Here is a 24,300-nt window from a genome sequence, read left to right as displayed (position 1 = left end):
TTGAGTCCAGTTGCATAAGCGAACACATGCTTTGGTTTGTCCCGGGCGTCCAGTTTGGGAGGTGGCACCCTGTTGATTCAGAACGTGAGCCATTAACATGTGCCTGACATATTGGAGCGCCTTTGAATTTGCCAGCTGACCTATTTTTTCTTAACATTATGTCAGTTATATAAATGTTATATCCAAAACTAGGTTAGATCTTATCCTCTGGGGCATCTATTGATACGACAGCTTGCACCTGTACACCTAATGCTTCTGGAGAATACGTTTCGCCGAATGTAGGTTAGGTCACATGTAAGGTGGCACGCTACCTTAATCCCACTGTAAACAGAGGAGTGCTGGTGGGGGGGACATTATGGCGACGTACTGTAGGGTAGCCAGCCACACGTGCCTCGCTCACCTGAGGCTCTCGTGCTGGAGATTAGAGCGGGGTGGTGGCCCGCTTCCTCCTGTCGCACCTCCCCGCTCATCACCCCGGGCGACGGGAGGAGAGGGCGGGGAGAGGGGAGAGGGGTGCACCGCCGATTGTTTAGGGGACAAGGGGGAGGGCAGAAGCACGTCATGGAGAAACTACATAAGGCCTTGCTGTTCAGCTGCTCATCCTGTGTGTTTGTGTGCCCTGTCTGCTTTTGTGGGTGTGTGTGAAGCAGGGTCCAGACAGGCTCCCCGGGTCCAGACAGTAGTAGGCCGAGGCCGAGCGCGTGGCACATGGCAGGTCGCTCTGCTGCTGCTGCTGTGATGGATGACCTCCAGGAGCTGCCGGTGAGTGAGTCCACGCAGTGATGATGACAGGGTCAAATCTACTGTTGTGATGCTAGCTGGCTATCCCTCACAATGTTAGTATCAGTATTATTTTTCAATGTCCTTTTCAAGGCTATGGAGGAAGGGGGGGTTTTTATCATCAAATAATCTAAAAAAAAAAAAAAAGTCCATGAAAAAGTGCTTAAAAGGAAGGCTTTTAATGTAGTGTAGTATTTGATTGATTATTTTATTCATGATTCAGCGCTCTACCGCAGTCAAATGGATAATAGTCATGTATTGATTGTAATTGACTCGTACAAAGAACATTCCTGCTGCCGCAACATACAACTTCCTTGCTCACTGGGAAGAATGGCTCACTTGCTGAGAGCAGACGTAAACATGAACTTGGAGCCAATTGCCAGATTTGATTTCATTTGACTTTATTGGTTGCGGTCTAGGGATGCAGCGGTTAACCGATTACCCCGATAACCGCGGTTTAAAACGTCATTGTTTTGTAGCCGTAAGGGCTCAGCGACACTGAGATTATGGACATTATGATGCTGTCTGTGGGAGTTAAAGGGAACTAATGGTATTGTGGAAGTTCAAGGGACATTATGGTGATTGGAAGTTAAAGGAACATTTATATATAGATACTGCGGAAGTTGTGCGCTGGGGAAATGTGGAGACGAGTTAAAAGATTACCCTTTGTTTATTTAAATAACACAACTTCACTTCCTAGCTGTCACAGACAACAAAATGCAATCACCCCCTAGGTTGTAAATGTAGTTCTATCTACTAACAGTAGCGTGAATATTGTAAACACACAATCACGGGCGAGATCACGCCGTGAATTATCCATAGTGTTGTGAAATAAATGAATGCATAATAATCGTGAAACCGTAATTCCCCCCCTCAGACTATAATCGTACCATCAAAATGTATAATAGTTGCATCCCTGTTACAGTCTAGATAAAGATTGAAGCACAAGAGAATATGACACAGTTAAAGTTTTTATTCTGCTGGTAGCATAGTAGCTAGTAGCTACATGACCTGATGCTTCTGCTGGGCAAGTATGATTCACCACTCATGTACATATTGTATTTTACTCGATTTGATTGCACTTGCAACTTTGTGATTGTCTTTAGTTATCTTCCTACTTCTTATCTCTGTATATTGATGTGACCGCTACGCTGCATACAGACACTAAGACAAATTCCTCGTATGTAACTTGCATACTGTGGCAATAATAAAGTGATTCTGATTCTGATTTGTTGAAATAAGGCCACACAGATTAATAGGAGTACCCACTTACTCAGTATTATGAATAAATCTGTACTTCTCCTTCTTTCTCACACACAGAGTCAGAGATACACACACGCTCACAGCATCACTGTGTCCGAGACCTTTTCTGTAAATGTCTATTATTTTCCCTTGCAGGCAAAGAAGGCCAGGCTTGAGTTAGACGATGGACTGGAAAAAGAGCCAAGGTCGGTCCTCATTGATTCTTCTAGGCCTATTTCTGATCTTTCCCCTCTTTTAAATTGCTACTTGCACAGTCTGATGGAAAACCACCGAGGAGGATAAATCAGAGTTTTGAACCGGGTACCAAAGAGGGGAATTTTTCTCAGCGTCTTTATTTTTATGCATTTGCTGCACTTTGCTTTTTCTTTTTTCTTCTTTGCCCTATGCATCTTTCCAGAGTGGCATTTCTTCAGATATGTGTTGGCCGGCTGTGGAGATGATACAATTGTAATAGATTGTTATTGGTGTTGTTCCGGTAGTTTGGGTGACGACGGGAGCCCGACTGCTCTCCTGGGTTCGTCCGAGCAGGAGAGCTCGTACCAGACGATAGTGTCCAGTGTGCCGCTTGATGGAGGTAAGCGTAACAATGTGGAAAGAGCTGAGAAGAACATCCTTTAGATCAGCGTTTCTCAACTGGTGGGTCGCGACCCAAAGGTGGGTCGCGGGCCGTTTTGATTGGGTCGCGGACATTGGCCAATTCTTTTTTCTTTCTTTTTTTCCCATATTTCATTTGAGTTAAATTCAGATCATTGAAACTGGATTAGCCTGACCAGTTTTACTTGTTTAACAAGCTGAAGCATATGCTCTGCCTGTAATTCAAGAGAAGTCTGCCTTTTCATTTCATATTTAATTTTAGTTCAATTCAGATGATTGAAACTGGATTAGCATGGCCCCAGTTTAATTAAAAGTTATGACCAGTTTAACTAAAGCATATAGCCTGCCTGTGATTCAAGAAAAGTCTGCCTTTTTATTTAATATTAGTTAAATTCAGACTATTGAAACTGGATTAGCATGACCAGGTTAACTTGTTTTATTATTATTATTATTATTATTATTATTAACTTGTTTAAAAACATATAGGCATGTAATTCAAGATAAGTCTGCCTTTTATTTCATATTTCATACAGTTCAAATAAGACTTTCTGAGCATGACCAGTTTGACTTGTTTAAATTTAAAAACATATAGGCCTGTAATTCAAGTCTGCCTTATTTCAATTGGTTTTTAGCCCTAGTTGCACTTCTGTTGCACTTTTTTGTTCATTTGACAGTGCATGAAGGCATTGTCTATTAAATTAATGCGCTATTTTTTGTGCAATAAATTTGAGTGGTTTAAAAAAAAATCTGAATTTGAGTCACGACTTCGTGACAAGGAAAATAGTGGGTCCTGAGGCTACACCAGTTGAGAACCACTGCTTTAGATGTTGGTGCAGAACATTGAACATTTTGTCCCTGCTTGTAGGAAACCAAGAGCAGCCCGACCCAGAGAGAGGAGCAGCGCGTCAAGCGTGTGGCGACGCCATGAACTCGTATACACATTCTGGTATGGAAAAAATAAACAAAATAAATGTATTATCAATATGTTCACGAAGGTTTGAAAAGAAAGAAATTGCTCTTGCATTGTGTTGCATTGTGCTTTTAACACGCAGAGGAAGGCATCGCTCGAAACATCCGTGTGTTTCAGCAGACTGTTGCTTCTCCAAGAATGATCAAAAAGATATAATTGTACGAAGAGAACTGCGAGTGCTCCCCTTATATGTTCATACAAACGTCTTCTTGTGTTTTAATGCAGTTGTGACCTGCAAAGAGCCAGATGCAACATCCGCCTCTGAATATACTCCACAGATATACCAAGGGAGCAAGTAAGTACAAAGAATGGATGTCACTGATCATGTGAATATCTTCAGCTTTTATTCTTTTATTTCTATTTTCCTGTATTACACAGGTGTAAGAACTGATTTGGTTTGGTTTATTTCAGATCAAGAATGCATAAAAACCATTACAAATTTACAATTAATACAGTAATAAAAAAGTACACAATATGTAAATCGAAAGTAAAATGATCCAAGGATAGCCCAGTAAAGCAGCTTAAAGTTACAAACTAGAAGCCTGCTTATTTCCACTGGGGTCCTGGTGATCAATGCTTAAAGGAACACTCCGCCGATTTTCAAACCAGCTTTGTATCATTACAACATCAGTAGTATATCAGAAACCTGTAAACAGTTTTGAAGTCATTAATTTAGTTTGACACTTATTGAGAGTTGATTTTAGTTTAATTGTGGACCAGCGATGTCATTCATGCACAAATGACATCACTAGTGTGGTCCACACCTTAACGCAGTGTTCCTTTAACACAACTGCCTGCACCACCTCTTAGACCACGTGCAGTTCTGTATAACTGTGTCATAGACCCTTTTCACGGGAGCAATTTTTTTGTTGAAAAGGCAGTGTAAACACAGGTGCATGGAAGTTGGCAACCCTCATTAGTGTTTTGCTTGCACCTGTGTTTTACCCTGCCTTTTCGACACAAAATGGCCCCGGTAGTTTATATTGGGGATGCTTACCTCACAATACAAGTTGAGATGCGATATGGGGCATCAATCAAAACGTTGAGGAAAGCTGAAACGCTTCCGATTGTACTGCTGCTGTGCAGATTCAACTTTTTTGAAACTATATCTGCGAGTGCTGCCATTTCACCTGACTCTTGGATAAAAGCATGACACAGTGTTATAAATAACAGTTTGAACAACAAAGTCTGACTGGGGAGAATTGTGTGCCACAAATCTTTCGAGCAATGCCATTGGCTTGCTGGAACGTAAACATCAAAAAAATGTCATTGTTACAAAGTGCAAATATATCGTTTGGATGGAGATCTTATATCGCAATTCATATTTCTGTCCCGTGATCTGTATCGTTACGTGTTTGTGTTGTGATATATATTAAATTTCAAATCTCATCCCACCGCTAGTTTATATAGTTGTGTGGTCTCACACCATGTGCTCTGTCTCCGTCTCTCCCTCTCTCAGCCTGGCAGTGACGTCCTACAGCAGCCAGGTGGCGTTCCCCCCTCTGGCCCAGTCCACTGTGTACTCTGCCTTCCCCCAGACGGGCCAAACCTACGGCCTCCCACCCTTTGGTCAGCCCCCCCCCCTCTTCACTCTTAAAGGCCTGGTTTAACATTGTCTGCTCACTAAAAACCCAGCATCGCACCTCTGTTACTACTATGCTTTTGTAGGCTACACCTGTACCGTGCTTACCTATACACCTGTACCGTGCTTTGGCGCTGTGGATTCCATGGCTTTTTGATTTCTGCTGACGACACAAGGCCCACGCCTCGACTGAAAGACCCGGTTTCTTTACGTTTCACCCTGATCTTCCCTCATCCTCTCTTTCTCTCTCGCTTTCTTCTTCTTCTTCTGCTTCCATTGCTCTCTTCATCTTCAGGTGCTATGTGGCCAGGCATAAAAACAGAGACAGGGCTGCCTGAGGCGCCCTCTGTTGGCCAGCCTGGGTTTCTCAGCTTCAGCACCGCATATACCTCAACCCAGCCAGGCCAGCTGCACTACTCATACCCCAGCCAAGGCAAGCTGCGACCTCACTCTGTCTCACGTGATAAAAGCTGCCATAGCCTTTTCCAAATATTTTGAACCACACAAAGAATTATGGGGGAGTATTTGGATTTGCAGTGGCAACAGCTCTCTTCTTCTTTTGTCGTCCTTTCCTGGGGTAACGTTACCAAGCACCGATGTTTCATGTAGAAATATTGACGTTTTTGTCCGGTATCGTCCTCCCGCTTTAAAGTGCGTGCTTCCTCTCCTCCACCAGGCTCAAGTTTCACCACGGCCAGTGTGTACTCGAACGTCCCCTCAGCGACGGCCGCCACCACAGCCTCCGCCGCGGTGGCCCACCAGGTACGGAGAAACGGAGTGTTCCTCTGGGAAATGAGGGGCCACAGAGCAAAACACCTCTCTGCCTCTGTGCTACTCGTCATTAGGGGTGGGGGAAAAAATCGATTCACCTAAGTATCGCGATTTTTAATGTCACGATTTTTTGAATCGATCTTTTATTCCAGAATCGATAATCGAAAAAAAAAAAAGAAATTGGGTGCTTGCAGTCAGGCCACTCACTGAACAGCAGGCCAGATACCGCCTACTGGTTTACTAGTGGTTTTATTACTTTATTAGTTAGTCTGAAGTAATAATTACACTTCAGGGTTAAAGTGGGTGCATCTCATTGTAAAATTGGACTTCAAACGGCCCAAATCTGGCTTCAAACGGCCCAAATTTGGCTTCAAATGGCCCAAATTTCACGCATGTCGGCCCATATCGGCCTGGCCTGCTTGGTATCTAATGCCCGGCCTGAATTATGATCCCAGTCCGCCCCTAACTATATCGCCCAGCCCTACTCATGATATAATATACAGTCTCTAGTGTATGATTCAACTTTTCCCATGTTCTAATCTAGTGTAAAAAAGCAAACAAACTGAAAAAAGAAAAGAAAAAATAAACAAAAATCGTAATATCGAATCGCAATAATCGTAGAATCGCAATACTTAAGAATCGCAATATAAATCGAATCGGCACCCAAGAATCGTGATAGTATCGAATCGGGAGATAAGTGAATCGCCACAGCCCTACTCGTCATGTCTTCTCCTGCCGATCAGATGTTTTTCCCCCCAATCTTTTCATGCAGGAATTCAGCAGCTACAACTCCCTGGGACAGAGTCAGTTCTCTCAGTACTACGCCCCGCCCCCCAACTACGTGCCCGCCGGGCTGCCCAGCAGCGACGACCACGGCGCCGGTGTGGGCGTGGCCGGGTATCCAGCCGTCAAGTCCGAGGACACCGCCGCGGCCGGACTGCCCACCAGAGGTGTGTCGTCTCTACTTTATTTAGACTCTCTTCTCTTTGCTGTTAGGCTTATTGTTTTTTCGCACAGCAAAATAAACAGAACAAAACATACAAGTGAAGTATGCAAACATTGTGCAGGTAAGAGATAGAAACTCCAGAGGGCCTGTGCAAAGTAGGGCTGATTGTATCACGATACATTGCGATACAATACATTTTGTGATATATTGCAATACTCTACATCATTTACTGACAATTGAATTAATTAAAAATACAACACGCTGTGTACCACTCAGGTAGTGTAATAATATGTAGATCACTTTATATTGATAACTTTAGTCGACAAATTCAGTCAAAACTACTGAGTGTTGAGTGTCTTACTGAACGCACTGAAATAACAAGTATTCTTCTTATTGTGTCACTGAACACACAGCTGTGCAAAAAAATCAATGTGGCGATATATCACGATATTTTTCTGAAATATCGATACAGTATTGCGGAAAAAAGTATCGCGATATATTGCCGTATCGATTTTATTGCACAGCCCGAATGCAAAGGTCTCTTACCTAGGAAATTAAACCAAAGTGAACATTTTCAGCAAAAACATGCAATATAAACAAGAACAAACAACAAAAAAGAAATAAAAGCTAATAAAATAAAATAAAACGTGGCATGGCGTTTAAAAGGCAGTGTGAGGTTTGGTGTGTCATGTGTCTGTCTTCAGTCCTTGTCATATGATCAGCTGTTTCCTGTGTTCTGTGATCACATTGGTTTTCATTTGTATCACATGTCACCACTGTATTCTGCAGCATGCGTTGCACTGATATTTAGGTTGGGACAATAACTATGTATCTAAATATGTTGTGGTAAAAAAAAATCACCGGGATAACCAGTGACTCATTCGGAGGCTGAAAAACAGACGCAAAAAGTCAATATTTTGCGTAAATATTTTACATAAAAGGTTCTACAGTCTTACATTAAAGCGTGTATTAAAAAAAATAGAAAAGTCTTGTGATTGATATGATACATATAGCAATACTGGTTCTATGCTTTTCATCTTATTAATAATGATCTGGATAATATTGTATATTGAGATCATTTCGACCAAGATAATTGTATGATGAAATCTTCATATCGGCTCAGGCCACACGTTTGTGTTTGAAAGTTTCAGAGACATGACCAAACTAATGTATTAATAAAGTGTTAATGGCAAACATGTCTCCTGTATCTCGCCACTAAGATGCGTCCCCACGAGAGAACCTGCCGACGGGCGTAGCTCTTCCTGCAGGCGTGGCTCTGCCCGCTGGGGCCAGAGACCAGGAAGAGGCGGCACGCAGGAACTCTGTTGGGAAAGCCAAGGGAAAGGCCAAGAAGTCCGATAACTGCCCGCCTACTGACAGCGACCTGGAGGTAACTGTTACCGATAGAGTTCAATTTGAGTTGATCTCTCACACGCATCGACAAAACATTTACTGTCAACTTTTTATGTTTTTTTGTTTTTTATTAAAAAATTTAATGACAAAGGTATTGCAACGGCTAATAAACTACAAATGATTAACATGAATGTATGAGGGATTCGACACTGTAAAGGTTTGTTTACATTTGTCATGTTAAACAGAAATGTTTTCAGCTGTAATGGATGAATAAAGATGCAAAAAGTACATTTACCGATATATATATATTTTTAAATACACCCAAGAAACGTGTGTATAGTTAAAATCGATATTGTAAAAATGGATTGGGGCTTGTAAATGTATGAATGAAATGGATGTAACTGTTTTTCAAATTCCGTGAATCTATTATTTTCTGCCGTTTTAGCGCATCTTTCTGTGGGATCTGGACGAGACCATCATTATATTCCACTCACTCCTCACTGGCTCCTTTGCACAAAAGTTTGGCAAGGTTTGTCTGTCAATAAATAAACAACTTTTCACTCGAACCTTCAGCATATAACATAATATAAGCATATCAGCACAGAACATCAAATGACCAAGTGGAGATCAGTTTAAATCAAGGATATTTATTGTGAGTCTGCTTTCTATTTGTTCAGGACCCAGCCACTGTGTTGAACTTGGGCCTGCAGATGGAAGAGTTGATCTTTGAGCTGGCAGACACCCACCTCTTCTTCAATGACCTGGAGGTACCAAATGCATCCAGAACGCTCAAGGCAGACTTTGTCTTTGTTTTTTGGTCTACAGGTCACAGTAGCTGGTAATTAACAAGACACTTGAGACGAGAACATCGCCTCAGGATGTCGCCGTCTTTGTGCACGTGAATGTTTCTTTGATAGATGTCTGCATAATTCATTAGTAATTCCTTCTGCTTTTTGTCTCTCCAAGGAGTGCGATCAAGTCCATGTTGAGGATGTGGCCTCCGATGACAATGGGCAGGACCTGAGGTGATTTTGATGCCGTTTCATAGCTAACGCAGACACACGATACACTGTACAATTACTTTGCCTTATCGCACACCAGCTGGTATCTGACGAAGAAGCTTGAATCTACTGGCTCTGTTTAATCTACTTCCGCCTCAGGAACATCTGTTTGTCTTTGACCGTCAAAATCATCCAACACTGTAATAATAGAGTTAGAATACAATATGTGCCACCATCAATAGAATCCGAATGTTTTCGCTCATAAGTAATGTAAAAAAAAAACCACAGGGTTTTGCGTTATATATTTTTGACTAAATTACTTTTGACAAAGCATCAAAAACACATGGCGTCTCCCCTCCTTAGTAACTACAACTTCTTGGCTGATGGCTTCAACGGCCCCAGCGGAGGAGGGTCTTCAGGAGCCACCACAGGAGTGCAGGGAGGCGTGGAGTGGATGCGCAAACTGGCGTTTCGTTACCGCCGGCTAAAAGAGATCTACAGCGGGTATAAAGGGAATGTTGGAGGTGAGTTTGCACTATGTAAAATGATGTTTTGAAGCTTGGAAATACCTTCTTATCCCCCCTCCCCAGTATAATTAATATTAATTTTATTGGGATTGCAGGTAGAGCATAACTTCCACAGTCAACAATTTTTTCCACAAAATGATAATGATTTAGTAATAGTGTAGTATTGTTTCCACAAAATGATGAATGATAATGATTTAGTAATAGTGTAGCGCAGTAATGAGTTGGGAAGACGTGGATGCTAACACTTCAGATTCCTTTGTCTGAAAGTCAATGGGATTTTTTTATGGGGATTTTGGTTAAATCCTTGAAATAAGGTCGGTGGTTAACAAAAGTTTATGAAACAGTGAACTTTGTGTTCAGCAAGTTAATCTTCACAAATGAGGACCACTTTTATGATTTCCAAAGCGTAAATGTGTGTTTTTTAATCACGATTTTCAGAAAACGCTTCAAAAGGGGGATGATATGGGAGTTGAGTATTCAATGGGACTCCATGGGCCTGCATGGATTATCTACAGGGCTTGAAATTAACTTTTTCCATCACCAACCAATATGGCTGGTAGATTTTAAAGTTACCAGCCAATCAGAATTTCCTCTAGCCAAAAGGCTTTTTCTTGAAATAATTTTTTTTAGTGCCACTGGGTTAATTTAATCATATAAATATCAGTAAGAAATAAAAGTTATAGCATAGTAAATATTATGTGAGGGTATAGAAGACGCCACCCCTATACATTGTTTATTCTATTTCATAATGTTTAACATGTATTATTTTATGTCATGGTGTAGTTATCAGCAGAATATTCACTCTGCTCCAGTTTCCTGCACTCAAGACAGTGCATAATGAAGACAACAGTAGTGGTGCCCTTTGGCCACAAGAGGGAGTATCTGTCATTGCAAGGCACATTGTATCATGCTGCAGGCAAGAGAATGGACAGACAGAAATGTGTAATGATACACTGCATCTCAATGTATGTCTGTATTTTGCAGGTAAAATGCCAAGTAAAGGAATAAATTGTGTTGAGTTCAAATTGTGTAAAAAGTTCAAAATAGCAGAAAAACTTGCCAAGTTGTGCCACGTAGCAGCTGCAGCGTAAGTAGCCTGTAATAAGAGAGTCATTTTCTTTTAGCTTATTTCCACCTCAGTGAAGAAGAAGGTACTGTATCCAGCCAATTTGGCTCGTAACTTAATAATGTTAACCCCCACAGCAAATTTTTACCCGCATTTGGTGGGTTGGCAAGCCCTGATTGACTAAGTTGTCAATACAAATATAATGAACTCCCTGGGAGGTTAGATGACTTCTGCAGATGTTGGAATAACTTTAAGAGTCTATAATATCACCAAGGCTGCGAAAAATGTTTTTCCATTGACAAGGGAAAATTGTATGACGTCATATTTTTAACAAGGACTTAATCTTCTCAAAATGATGCGAAATAGAAATACTGTGGGCTATAATGACACAGAATGTATGCTTGCATTCAGAGTTCTACAAAAACAGCTTCATTAAGGGGAACTGGTGCAGCTAAATTTCTCTCCATGTCCACAGAAGAAGGCCCGAACCCATTTAGAATTGAACGGAAATGCAAAGCCTGAAAGTATAATTAAACATTTGGAAATAAAAGGCCACCATGTTCCCCTTTCCCTTTGAAGATGAATTATCTGGGGGATTTCCAGTTTTTTGTTTGTATGGCTGAAAACCCTTGGAGCTCTTTTAGCCACGTGAATGCTGAAATGTTTGACAACAGTAAAATTAGTTTCACAAACACATAGGTCTTAGTTGCCAATAGGCACTTCTCTGTTTCACACGTATGTGTGTGTGTGTGTGTGTGTGTGTGTGTGTGTGTGTGTGTGTGTCCGTGTCCGTGTCCGTGCTATCTTTTGGACATTGGACTATGGAGTTAAGTTTTGATTGATTGATTGATTGATTGATTGAAACGATTTATTTCAAACAGTTAAAACAATACATAAAGTGAAAAAAACTGTAAACATAACAGTCTAATAGACTTCATCAAAAGGAAAATACGTAAACTCAAACATAAAAAAGGCGAACTGTTTGAAAACAATAACAAAACCATTGGGAAGGTGCATCTCATCAGAGTAGTATTTGATCCGTTCGTTGAACAGAGATAAAACGCTGACATATTTTGCCTATTATGCTAACAGTAAAGTATTCTTCAGTACAGATGCTGTTAGGTCATGGTAGGTCATCGCTATCTGATAGTGAACTTTGCAATCATTTATTACATTTGTCATGTTGAAGTTGTCTTCTCACACCATGTCCAGGCCAAAGTTCTAAATGCACGTTGGCTGGTTGGTTCCCCCTCTGCAGGTCTGTTGAGTCCCATGAAGAAGGAGCTGCTCGTGCGGCTTCAGGCTGAGATCGAGAGCGTTACGGACGCCTGGCTCAGCACGGCGCTCAAGTCCCTGCTGCTCATCCAGTCCAGGTCTGCACACGGCACGGCTATTAGCTCACACCTGTGTTTTAGTCACATCTCCTAAAATCTTACCATTATGTTCACCAGCAGGATGAGTCAAATACACCAGTATCCACTTCAGTGGGTGTGTTTACATTCAATAGTCAATACTCTTGTTACTGTGAGCAATTGCATTAAGGTGATCGCTCATTTGAAGCGTTTACTTCAGGGGGTTCTTATTCTTTTTTGGCTTGTGAGCCCACTTTGATGTCACAAAAATCTCGGCACCTCAGACATTCAAATTTCCGGTGCATCGCCGGTAATATTGTCAGTGACATCATCAATGATGTCACATGTAATGCTGACCTTTTTCCTCGGAATTCTGACTCTAATCTGATCATTCTGACTTTAAACTCAGAATTCTGACATTAATCACAGAATTCTGACTTTAATCTCAGAAGTCATCTGACGTTCTCAGATTATTATGATTTTTTCAGAAATCTCACATGAAACTCAGAATTCTAACTTCTAGATTCTAAATGCGTAACCCGCTAACTTCCTATTCCCTATCCATTGTGTTTGCTGTTTATAAAGCTATTTATAAAGCTTGTCTGTGATGAATCTGCGCTAAATTCATTAAAAAAATATCTTCCAAGGTTAAGAAGATTTTTGACACATCCTCATATCTCTGTTAAAAATTCAAATATGAACATAATAATTATTAACTAGGTCGCTTTTAGGAGGAGCCAGGATACTTCCCCTCCATTATTTAAATATGGGCTGTGTTTATGACCGCTCACTGAAACTGTGGCCCAATATCGTTGCACGCAGTGTTGACTATGTAAATCCTGTCACTTGTCAGCCTTTTAAAGCCTGTGTGTGTGTGTGTGTGTGTGTGTGTCTGTCTGTCTGTCTGTCTGTCTGTCTGTCTGTGTGTCTGTGCACATGTGCGTCATGACAGGGGTAAGTGTATGAACGTCCTGGTCACCACAACTCAGCTGGTTCCGGCTCTGGCCAAGGTGCTGCTCTACGGCCTGGGAGAAGTCTTTCCCATCGAGAACATCTACAGCGCCACCAAAATAGGTAGATTTGATCATACAAAACGATAACTACCGTCTACTACACACACTATAGCGCTCAACAGTCAACGTGACTTCCCGTGATGTCTCCAGCCCCGGAAGAGAGTTTCCCATTCATTTTCTCCATAGACATGTAGAAAAATCTTTATATAACGAGTTTTAAGGCTGGAACCAAGCCAACCCGTGACCTACTGAAGAATCATGAGTGACCATAAAACATTTCAGTTGGAGCAAAAACAACAAATAACAAGCGGGGGGAATCCAATTTTCGATCCCCCCTGTTTTTATTTGTTGTTTTTGCTCCAACTGAAATGTTTTATGGTCACTCATGATCCAGTAGATCATGGGTTGGCTTGGTTCCAGCCTTAAAACTCGTTATATAAGGATTTTTCGAAACATCTATGGAATAAATGAATGGGAAACTCTCTTCCGGGGCTGGAGACGTCACGTGACTGTCGAGCTCTATTAAACCTTACTTCCTGTGACAGAGGGGGAACTTTTTTAGATATAAACCTTTTGTCCGTGTTGCAAAAGGTTGAACTATGAAAGTCTATAATCACAGTCAAGTCTGGGCTTTTCTTTCACACAGGGAAAGAGAGTTGCTTTGAGAGAATTCTCTCTCGCTTTGGGAAGAAAGTGACCTACGTGGTGATAGGCGACGGTCGAGACGAGGAATTTGCAGCAAAACAGGTACATTCGACACACATCTTGCCTCTCTACGCCTGGCCCCCATTGTGTATTTCTCTGTAGTGTGTGAAGTCTATGGTGAATGTTTCTGCAGCTGATTTGCTTTGGTCTGATTTGTGCAGCACAACATGCCTTTCTGGCGGATCTCCGCCCACGGAGACCTGGTGTCCCTGCACCAAGCCCTGGAGCTGGACTTCTTGTAAAGGAGGTGACGTGGGGGGACGTCGTACAACTAAAAGGGAAAAAACGCAGTCGTCTTTGTTTTTGTTCTGTTCTTGTTTTTGGCGGCTCGTGGAGTGACACTGAGTCTCTGAGAATCCCTCCGCGACGCGCCTACGATAACACACTCATACATTACAAACATTCGCCTTCTCCCACTTGGCGACGTGTGAACTCTCTGTGTGACGGTCACGCACCGAGGCGGACTTTTGGGTCGGCGCGGACTGTGAGAAACGGACTTGAAAGCACAGTCGGCCCGAATTAAGGCCCGTCACTCGGCCCGGCACTCCCACCTCTACGGCAGCTACCCTCACCAAGGCTGAAACTGGCACTGATTTGGACACGGAAGGGAAGACGCCTACCTACATCCGTTTCTTTCTCTCCCTGGGTCTCCTCTGTCTCTTTTTTGTTTTGTTTTAGTAGAATTGTCTCATGTGGCTGGCTGACAATGTCCCTCAGATTTCTCTCTCTATGGGTTCTTTGAGCGTTCCGTTCAGACTCTATAATCTCTAATCGAAAGAATAATATCACAACAGATTGAAAAATCCCTCTCTTTCCAGGTTGTTTTTGCACTCGATCCAAGACTTGAAAGCATCGATGAATCATTTCGTCTCAAATCACTGAGTTGCTGACAATTGTCGGTGAGGTCAGAGCTCTGCTTCAGCATCAAATGTTTTTTTTTTTCTTTTTTTTCCCCCATTTGTCTCCTATGTAGCCTCTCCACTATTCGATGTAAGGTACTGATAGAGTTCTGCTTATTGACCATGAGTTCCCCTCCTGACGTGACCGACCCACACCACCACCAGTCAGTCAGTCAGTCAGTCAGCTGCCCTGACCTGCCCTCTCCACTGTGGTCAGAGACGGAAGGAAACGGCTCGTCTTCTTGCACGTGTCGAGGATCAGAGACTTCTCTGAAGGTCTAAACTAGCCTCTGCACATCCTGCTCCTCTAAGAGCTAGTAAGAAATGCAAGTCATGGTAAGAAATGCAAGTCATGGTGAGAAATGCAAGACAAACACGTAGACATTTGAAAACGACTGGGGAGTTTAACTGTACCAGCCACTCTGCCGGCTCATCAACCATTCATTGGAGGTTGTTCTCTCTATACTCCCAACTGGTGAAATGGCGGCGATAGCTTGGGTGAATTCTGGTGTCTAAGTGGCTGGTGGACAAAGAAGTTAATTTCCTGCCCCAGTAGTATTAGTCAGACAATGCACAGTGTGTATAGGGAGACAACCTGTTGTTTTGGTCAGCTGCTCCTCAGAGCACAGTCCTAAGTGTCCTTGAATTCCTATGAGGAGACTTCCATAAAGTTCGTAAAAGTGTTCAGATGACAGGTGAAAAAGCGAGTCGTACAATGTACACACATTGTATTAAATACAATGGTTTTTGCAGTTGGGTTAGCCGTTTATGTTGTTTGACATGTGAATAAGGATAACGTGACCCTGGTATACTCTATATGTTAATTTTTTATTTATTTTTTTGCATGTTTTTTTAGCGGGGGGTTCCTATCTGGACGAAACCCCAGGGGAGCACGGGGAGAACATGCAAACTCTACACATAAAGGCCCTTTTTGACGACCCCACCTGGGCCGCAGGCACTGAGGACATGGGAATGGGGACACACCCACAGCGTCCCCGGGCGGGAATCGAATCCAGGACCTTCTTACTGTGCAGTGTTTGCAAGTCACGGCAGATACATTTTAGGACTCGCATTGCACCTCATAGCCTCTGACTGAGCTCATCGATCATTATAGAGATTTCGTTTTCTGTTCTGTTGGTGATTTGCTGGAAAGTTGTGACATCTCATCGCATTATTCACAAATATTTTTGTTTTTACCCCGATTGTTTAATTGCGTGAGGAGAACAATGAAGAGATCGCCGTTTTTGACAAATTTGTGGATTCAATCAACTCTTAGAATTAGTTGACAAAACCTATGAATTGTGTTTGGCAGATACAAATGTCTTTATACAGGGTTAACAAAATAACTTGTGGCCACTTGCAGAATTACATTTCATTAGCTTTACAAGAGTTAGTTCTAGTTGCTTTGTTGATGCAGTTGAATGGTGTGGTGGGCATTTACCAAAAAACAAAACAAAAGTCTACATTTATTTCCAAAGACATGCAGTATACTTTCTCAGTTGCTTTTGAATGGCAGGGAGTTTTTTCAAGTTGGGTTTAGTCAGTTGACACGCACAGTATCTGCAGTTGATTGGCAGTTGGGGGATATTTGTTGTGACAGACAATTATAACCCCAAGGTCAGTTACAGCTGATACAGTTGTGGAGTTTTATCAGTCGGCCACATTGCAACCCGCACCCTTGTCATTAAGTCGCGTTGAGGGAGAAACAAGGGATGACTGTGCAATACATTTCTAGTTATTTTTAGCAGGGGGTTCCCATCTGGAGGAAACCCCAGGGGAGCATGTGGAGAACATGCAAAACTCTGCACAGAAAGGCCCTTTTTTTGGCGACGCCACCTGGGCAGTAGGCACTGAGGACATGGGAATGGGGGAGACACACCCTCGGCGCACCCACAGCGTCCCAGGCGGGAATCGAACCCAGGACCTTCTTGCTGTGAGGCGGCAGCGCTGCCACCGTGCCCCCCCTTAGTGGTTTGTTTATGAACTGTATTTCAAGGGATTTGATTTGCCTGAAGTAGCTGGTCAAGAGAGCAGGAGGGTCTGAGAGTACGACTGAACAATACTGAGCCTGAAGAAGATTTTCTATTTACACACATGCAGCTTGACCGTTACGATTGTGTTTTCTGTGTATTTGTCTTTCTTGAGTGACTTTTGCATATTTATATTGTGCCTTTAACCATCCTCTGTACACATAATCTCAAAGGGAAATACTTAAGATTTTGTTTTAATACATTATCATCACATTATTGTTACATTTTGTGTTATTTGACTTTTTTTTTTTTTTTACTCTATACTTTTTTTTTCTTCTAAGTGCTGTCGAGGCTTATTGTAATGCTCGAATACGTTTTGTTACTAAGTTAGACATACTCATTTTGATTTGACTGTCCTGTATGCACTATACAGTCATTGAAGGGTTTCCTTCCAGAAAGCTCTGTATCCATTTTGGGGGGTAAAATGTTTCCTGATGGCCATTGCTCAGAGTTTAAAGAAATGCAAATTAGTTAATACTCTAAGACAGGGGTTCCCAAACTTTTCCATCTTGGGACCCAAAAGATAAATGTTGTCTCCCTGGGACCCAAGCTCACAAAAAAACATACGGTAATGAGTTACCATGACGACCAGTTGGCGACCCACCCCCCACGGGTCCGCGACCCAAATTGGGTCCCGACCCGTAGTTTGGGAAACGCTGCTCTAAAATGTTAACGGGAAGGGCAAGATGGCTAATATTGTAAAGAATAGGAAATAACGACTGCTACTTTGCTGTCAGAAATCCGTTTCTCAGACAAGGTGGTAAGTTTTTTAATGAAACGATTCAATTATTTTCCAGATGTTTACTAGGAAAATGCTCCTCTCGCAAACAATCAGTTTTGCTTTTTTTCTTTCAAAAAGGAAATTGCATTTTGTCGCTGTGAAATGCTTACATAGCTTAGAGACAATCAACCTGTAATACATGGTATGTTGTTGAATACAAAATCAGATCACCTCACTCTGCTGAAACGTATATCGCGAGCAATCCAGTGCTTTTGTATAGTTCAGTGTTGTACTACCTAAATGAGGGGGAAATGGACTTGTTTCCGAATTAATCTTTTGGGGGTTTTGCAGTGAGTTGCCATGTATCTGAGAAAAGAGAGAAACTGTATGCAGTCTTTACATTTGTATTTTCTGTACTAGCTTGTGGAATGAGTTTCCTGGTTGCTGTTTGTTATACTTTTTGTCTGCATGTCTGTGTTGAAGTATACCATGGCTATCGAAAAAATGACCATGCAATGTTTAAGGGGGTATATGCGCTACATCTGACTTTTCCTCTTTTTCCCCCTGATGCCAAATACTGTTATTTTTAAAATGCTGTCTTTCATTTTATTGTTTTTATTTTTCCTTTTTATATATTTCATCTCATTTTCAAAGACCTGTGAGGCTACGAGAGGCTCAGTGTGATCCTGTCAACTGAACACTATCTTAATACCCAATGCTAATTTAATGACAATAATCACTATTTCCCCACACTAGCTGTTTGGGACCGAAACACTGTTTGTGGTCCTGTAAGGTTCTCCTGTGTACTTAAGACACTCATTACAATGTAAATAAATTTTAAAATGTTTCAAAAAAATTACACATTTACTGATTGAGTTCAATATCATTTTGTGTTTATAAATTACTGTATACAATGAATAAAATAATACAATTACATCACATTGTAATTTTAAATTAACAGAACAGAAGTGAAAAATGTACATGCTACATTAGAACAGAAGTGAAGTAGAATTAACCACCATAATTTAACATATATTATATACAACATATAAGGGATTGTTTTTTTGTGTTTTTTGGAAGTAGTTTGTAGTGGAAGTTGTCACTACAGTGATGTCAGATTCCAGTGAATCATTTCCAGTGAGAATCATGTGGTCTTCACTTAGAGACTATTTTGACAGAGAAGTACAGAGGACTGACAGCTTTGTCACATGGTGCAACGAGTCAATAGACAATCACCTGAAGCTCAATGTCAGCAAAACCAATGAGCTTGTGGTGGACTACCAGAGGAACACGAGTCCTGGTTGTCATCCAGGAAGAGGAAGTGAAGCGGGTGGACTCCTATCTTGAGGTCCAAATCAATATCATTCATGTGAAAATTTGGTCAACTTAAAGGACTTTGGTGTCTGCAAAAGTGACGGCACCACCGTTTTTGTAGAATGACCCACTATAGTTTTCTCAGCTACGGTGGATATGATGTCACAGTGACATTGACCTTTGAACTTTTAGACATCACTTAATCATTTCATCCCATTAGACATTTGTGTGAAATGTTATAATTAGTCAATTCATTCTTGAGTTATGGCCAAAAAACATCTTTTGTGAGGTCACAGTGACCTTGACCTTTGACTGCCAAATTGTAATGAGTTCATCCTTGAGTCCAAGTGGACGTTTGTGCCAAATTTCTCCGAAATTCCCTCCAGGCATTTCTGAGATATTGCGTTAACGAGAATGGGACAGACGGACGTGAGATCACAGTCACCTTGAACTTTGACCTTTGACCACCAAAATCTAATCCGTTCTTCATTGTTGAGTCCAGGTCCATTTGTGCCAAATCTGAAGAAATTCTTTGCCTGAGCCCAGGCCTTCGAATCCACCCACTCCACCAACTCTGTTTCTGTGTAATGAGTTGACAATTGATATCAGGCTAAGAAATTCCCTCGAGGCATTCCTGAGATAACGCGTTAACGAGAACTGGGCGGACGGACGGACAACCCGAAAACAGAATGCCTCTTGCCACGGCTGTCGCCGGCGGTGACGTGAAAATAAACCTTCAATGAATCGGAGTGTTTTTACATTACATTACATCATTTTAGCAGACTTAATGTATCTACTCACTTTAAGTGCATTTTGTCAACAGGAGTGAAACCAACTGTATCATAGTCTTCCACAGCTAAGCCTTTTGTTTCCATTTTTTTTTACAAAGTAGCATTTGTTTGACTTTCAATTGTCTCTTCTGAAACCGTATCAGTCATTCACGTTTTAGAGGGCAGGTTGAAACGCCCTGATCACACGATCACCATGATGATGATGATGATGATGACAACGGTTAGCATGTGCCTCTCTCTTCTTAAACCCGTGTTCCTGCATGTTCCTCACATGTCTCTTCCCTCCTCTCGTGTCAAGTGCTGTGGTCAGGACTCGTAGAAGTTCTCCGCCAACTTCCTCATTCTTCTATTCTCTCGCTTCTGCGCTGGTGCTGGTTCTGGTGCGCTGGGCATGCTGCGTAACCCGCTGTCCGATTCTATCTCCTCATCAAGGCTTTGTGCGTCTAAGGCGCAGACTGTAGAATGATCCGCTCCAGCGGGCGAACCTTCACTCACACTCTCTTTCACCTTCCCAATCTTTGGATGACAGTACTTATAATATAGTACTTTAACGATGATACCAATGATGAAGAATACAATAATGATAACACTGGTGATTATGGTGTATAAAAGTGGTATGTCAAAATATCTGCTGTGGACCTGCCAGCACCACAGACCGCACAGAAGCACAATATCAACCATTATATAGAGGTGGTACAGCAAAGACCTGTACCTGGTTTGTCCCTCCACCACATTGAACCAGCTGAAATACCAAATGAGGGCTATGGTGGCCCGGAAGAGCCATTCCCCACCGGCGCTCTCCATGAAGGTGGTCTTCGCTCGCCAGGCACAGAAGAAGAGAATCATCCAAGAACACAGGAAGTGGGTGAAGACGTAACAGGGCATGACGGAGGCGAACAGGGAGATAGCCGCCAGGCGCGGGGCGATCAGCAGCAGGTTCCACAGGAAGTAGACCAGCGACGAGTCCTTGTGCTGCTGTTGCTTGTCGGGCAGGAAGGAGCGCAGGGCGCGGTGGTACATGGTCACATTGCAGGCGATGGCCGACGCCGAGCCGACCGCCTTCAACACTGAGGAAGACAGCGGTCATCACAGGGACGCCACAACATCTAATATTTAATAGTTATGGTTTTACGCATGAGCACAATGGCTTCTTGCTTTGTAAAGTTAATAAGGTAACTGCCTGGTAGCAACAGCAAGCCTAGACGAACCGTGAAAATGTAGGGTCAGTAAGACCCTGGGGCGCTGTAGTCATACAGGTGCTGACTAGCCATGGCTACAAACACAAAGTGAGGGAGTGGACCTAAAGTGATTAGGCTAAAATGATTATTTTGGTCTTTTGTTTCACACTGCTCCGGTTTCAAAACAAGGTTTGGCTCATATCTACAAAACTGAAAACGAAACTCTCAAAGATAATGATACAGCAGCTGTTGTGTTATCTGAGACAAACTGGATCAACAGGAATAACAATTGTCATGTTTTCTTATGCAAATTAAAAACTGCCACAAAATGGCTGCAGTGAAAAGGGTCTATTATCGACTACTAAACATATCTATTGCAGGCGGCGATTCACACTTTGGCGTGCGAGTACGTACTGGTCATGGGGTCCAGCGTGCTGCTCTGCAGAATGATGGCGATCATGAGGACGAGTTGGGGGGCGCCCTCAGAAAACACCTCTATGAGCCGCAGCATGCTGAGGTCATGGGTCAGGAACGCGGCCACGCCCACAGGGTCTCGGCTCCCGGACCGGAAGCTGCGTACGGAGGCCTCCAGTACACCAGCATACCTGAGAGGGACGAGGAATCTGAATGAGTGCTTTCTAACAATGCATGAGCTCGTTGAATGGTTTCCTTTGCATTTCCTGTAAACGCAGGTGTTTCCAAGAACAGGGAGATGGAAATGAGGGCGGAGCCACATTTTAAAAGCTGTTTGGAGGCGGAGCTTTCTCAGGCCAAGAGAAAAGCTTCTAATTTGTATTAGAGCCAAGCATACTTTATGGCAAAAGAGGCATTGAAGTTGCCTAATGTCCCACCGCAAGACATGATACTCGATATTAAACAGTTATAACTTATGACGCTTTGAATTGAATGTTTTTGAAAATGAAATTGAAATTGAAAATTGAATGTTTCCTTTGCATTTCCTGTAAACGCAGGTGTTTCCAAGAACAGGGAGATGGAAATGAGGGCGGAGGCTCGGAGCCACATTTTAAAAGCTGTTTGGAGGCGGAGTTTCTCAGGCCAAGAGAAAAGCTTCTAATTTGTATTAGAGCCAAGCATACTTTATGGCAAAAGAGACATTTAAGCTGCCTAATGTCCCACCGCAAGACATGATACTCGATATTAAACAGTTATAACTTATGACTCAACCTTTTTCTATTGAGCGTTTACAAACATAATGCACCAACTCATTGAATGTTTATTTTGCATTTCCTGTAGAAAATGGAAATGAGGGCCACATTTTAAAAGCTGTTGGAGGAGCTTTCTCAAGCCACACAGAAATGCTTGAGTTGCCAATGTTGAGTTGCACTTAGAGCCACTCTTACAGGTCCAGGGGCCAGTTGCACAAAGCTAGTTTAAGGTCAGGTTGGACGAGGCTAGTTAAGACTGTCTGTTCCTTAAATATTACAACTGACTTATCAAGTTCAAGTTCAAGTTTATTTCGCCATTTGCATCAAAATGCATTTGAATTTCTTGTTCACAAGCCACACACAAAATATAAGAGCAGCACACATAGGACAGTACAAAAAAAAAAGAACAGGGTAAAACATGGGTACAGTCAGCATGTCGGCTCAGTGCAACAGTTGTAAAAGGAATAAAAGTTTTTAAAAAAAGACTTATTTTGAGGTAGGAATGTGAGCCACCTTCCCCCTATCAGAGTGGGACATTTTGGGATTTTGGAAAGAACCTGAAGAAAGTGAGACTTTTTAGACATAAAACACTGTGCAACTGGGACCTGTTCCCTACACACACACGACTCACGAGTGTGAGAAATAGAAACTATTTCAACACATTTGATGGTCAACAACAAAGCTTTCCCAACCTGAAGTAGACTCCGAGCTGCACCACATGGAGGATCTTCAGTGTGAGTGGGCTCAGGCACTTCTCCACCCTGGTCGTGGTCTTATAGTCATCATAGCCATACCACAGCAAGCTGTAGACCTGCGACAGCACCGAGGAGCCCAGCAGGAACAGCAGCAGCAGACCCAGGCTGAAGTAGGCCTCCTGCTGGTAGAAAGTCACAACTGCCAACACATCCAGCACGATGTCACCCAGAAACAATAGCAGACCCCCAAAAGTAAACAGGAAGTCCCAGCAGGAGTACTTTGCAGCACCGTCATCCATTCCAACCATGTCTGTCTTGAACGCAACTGGCACCTGTCACCTGCTACATGCTGTAGTGTAGGCTACTCTCTCTCTCTCAAACCCTTGAGTGAAAAATGACAGCGAGCAAAGTTCAGGCAGGGTGTTTAAACATGACCCCTCCTTTCAAACTAACCCTCCCATGGAGTCATGTGACGTCTTAAAGGCACATACCTGTTACATAAGGTTACTGCTGCCACAGTTGTACACACAGGAAACTCAAACCTCACTCCTAGAGCTGCATGTTCACATCTTGTAATTTGACTGTAAATATATATATGTACAATTATTATACAAGTCAACTACAGCCTTCTTTGCTGGCACCTTGTTTTCACATCTTAGAGCTATAGCAGTTGACTATGTAATGGACATGCAACAGAAAAGTAGCGTTACATGTAAAATAATAATAATAATGCAGAAGTAATTCTTAACACTTTAATAGTCATACATAACAAAATGAGGTATGAGAAAGAGAACCTTGAGTTTTGGTTTCAGCAGTATTAATAAATGGGGCAGCTACTACTTATTCTGTATGAAAATAAAATGTATTGTAAATAAAATTAAATAAAAACATCTGACATAGAAAATAGAGTCCTGACATAAAACAAACTACCGACCTGAACAAATTTCAGGACACAATTTTTGTTTCTCTCCCCTAGAATAATGCTGATAGTCCCAGTGTATTTCTAGTACACACTGAAAGAATAGTATGCTTCTACGAGCATAGTAAACAGATATAGTATGTTTGGCAAATTTGACATTCACACAAGCTATAGAAACATTGGCTGAGTCAGCATTCTGCAACAGTAACAAAAAAATGTTTTACCTGGAACTATTTGGTTTTTAAGTCATTCAAGAATACTAACTTCCCCTTAGTCACTGCTAGAGATGGGCTCACAATGCATTGTTAATATGCGAACAATTATAATTTGACTCGAAATTATAACATGAACGTCATATAGAGAAATACTGTCAAAGTATTTTGTCTAATGTCTAGTATTTTGTCTAATACAGTAACAAGATAAAGAGATTAAAAAAGTACTGTAGTACTGTAGATTGTACATTCATTGTGCTTGAAAATATAAACAAAATTGTAAAAGTATAAGAGTTTCCAAAAAACACAATGAAAACATTACAAACGTATACAAACTGATTGGCAAAATACATCTCTTGGATGCTCCTCAACTTAAGATATCACTGTCGTCGTGTAAAAAGGTTGCCAATCAAACGTTGGTGGTTTTCACGTTTTGACTCCAATTTAAGGAT

At 41.9% G+C, this 24,300-nt stretch overlaps 2 protein-coding genes across 2 annotated transcripts; one reads left to right on the top strand and one right to left on the bottom strand.

Moving 5' to 3' along the window:
* Positions 1-672: 672 nt before the first annotated feature.
* eya3 (EYA transcriptional coactivator and phosphatase 3) lies at positions 673-14,553 on the top strand. Its single transcript, XM_083645779.1, has 18 exons — positions 673-762; positions 2,179-2,228; positions 2,523-2,617; positions 3,503-3,583; positions 3,833-3,902; positions 5,067-5,176; positions 5,485-5,622; positions 5,866-5,951; positions 6,733-6,910; positions 8,127-8,296; positions 8,705-8,788; positions 8,937-9,026; positions 9,226-9,284; positions 9,624-9,784; positions 12,112-12,226; positions 13,158-13,279; positions 13,865-13,965; positions 14,085-14,553. Exons 1-18 carry the CDS (start codon positions 709-711, stop codon positions 14,163-14,165), a joined length of 1,845 nt encoding a protein of 614 aa, XP_083501905.1. The 5' UTR covers positions 673-708; the 3' UTR covers positions 14,166-14,553.
* A 4,082-nt stretch (positions 14,554-18,635) lies between these two features.
* Positions 18,636-23,016, bottom strand: LOC310785077 (XK-related protein 8-like; the record flags this gene model as incomplete). The annotated part of the gene is made up of 3 exons (XM_083646066.1): positions 18,636-20,745; positions 21,271-21,461; positions 22,715-23,016. The coding sequence occupies 3 exons, from the start codon at positions 23,014-23,016 to the stop codon at positions 19,985-19,987; spliced, it is 1,254 nt and encodes a 417-aa protein (XP_083502192.1). The 3' UTR covers positions 18,636-19,984.
* Between the last annotated feature and the right edge of the window lie 1,284 nt (positions 23,017-24,300).

This window comes from Poromitra crassiceps (genome assembly GCF_964638095.1).
Source record: "Poromitra crassiceps genome assembly, chromosome: 11".
Lineage (NCBI taxonomy): Eukaryota > Metazoa > Chordata > Actinopteri > Beryciformes > Melamphaidae > Poromitra > Poromitra crassiceps.
Note: the sequence above shows the minus strand (reverse complement) of the source record. Positions and strands in the feature narration are given on the sequence as shown.

Coding starts and splice junctions, on each gene's coding strand:
- eya3 (XM_083645779.1), top strand. CDS start 709: ATGGCAGGTCGCTCTGCTGCTGCTGCTGTGATGGATGACCTCCAGGAG. Junction 3,584..3,832: donor GAACTCGTATACACATTCTG/GTATGGAAAAAA, acceptor GTTTTAATGCAG/TTGTGACCTGCAAAGAGCCA. Junction 9,785..12,111: donor GTATAAAGGGAATGTTGGAG/GTGAGTTTGCAC, acceptor CCCCCTCTGCAG/GTCTGTTGAGTCCCATGAAG.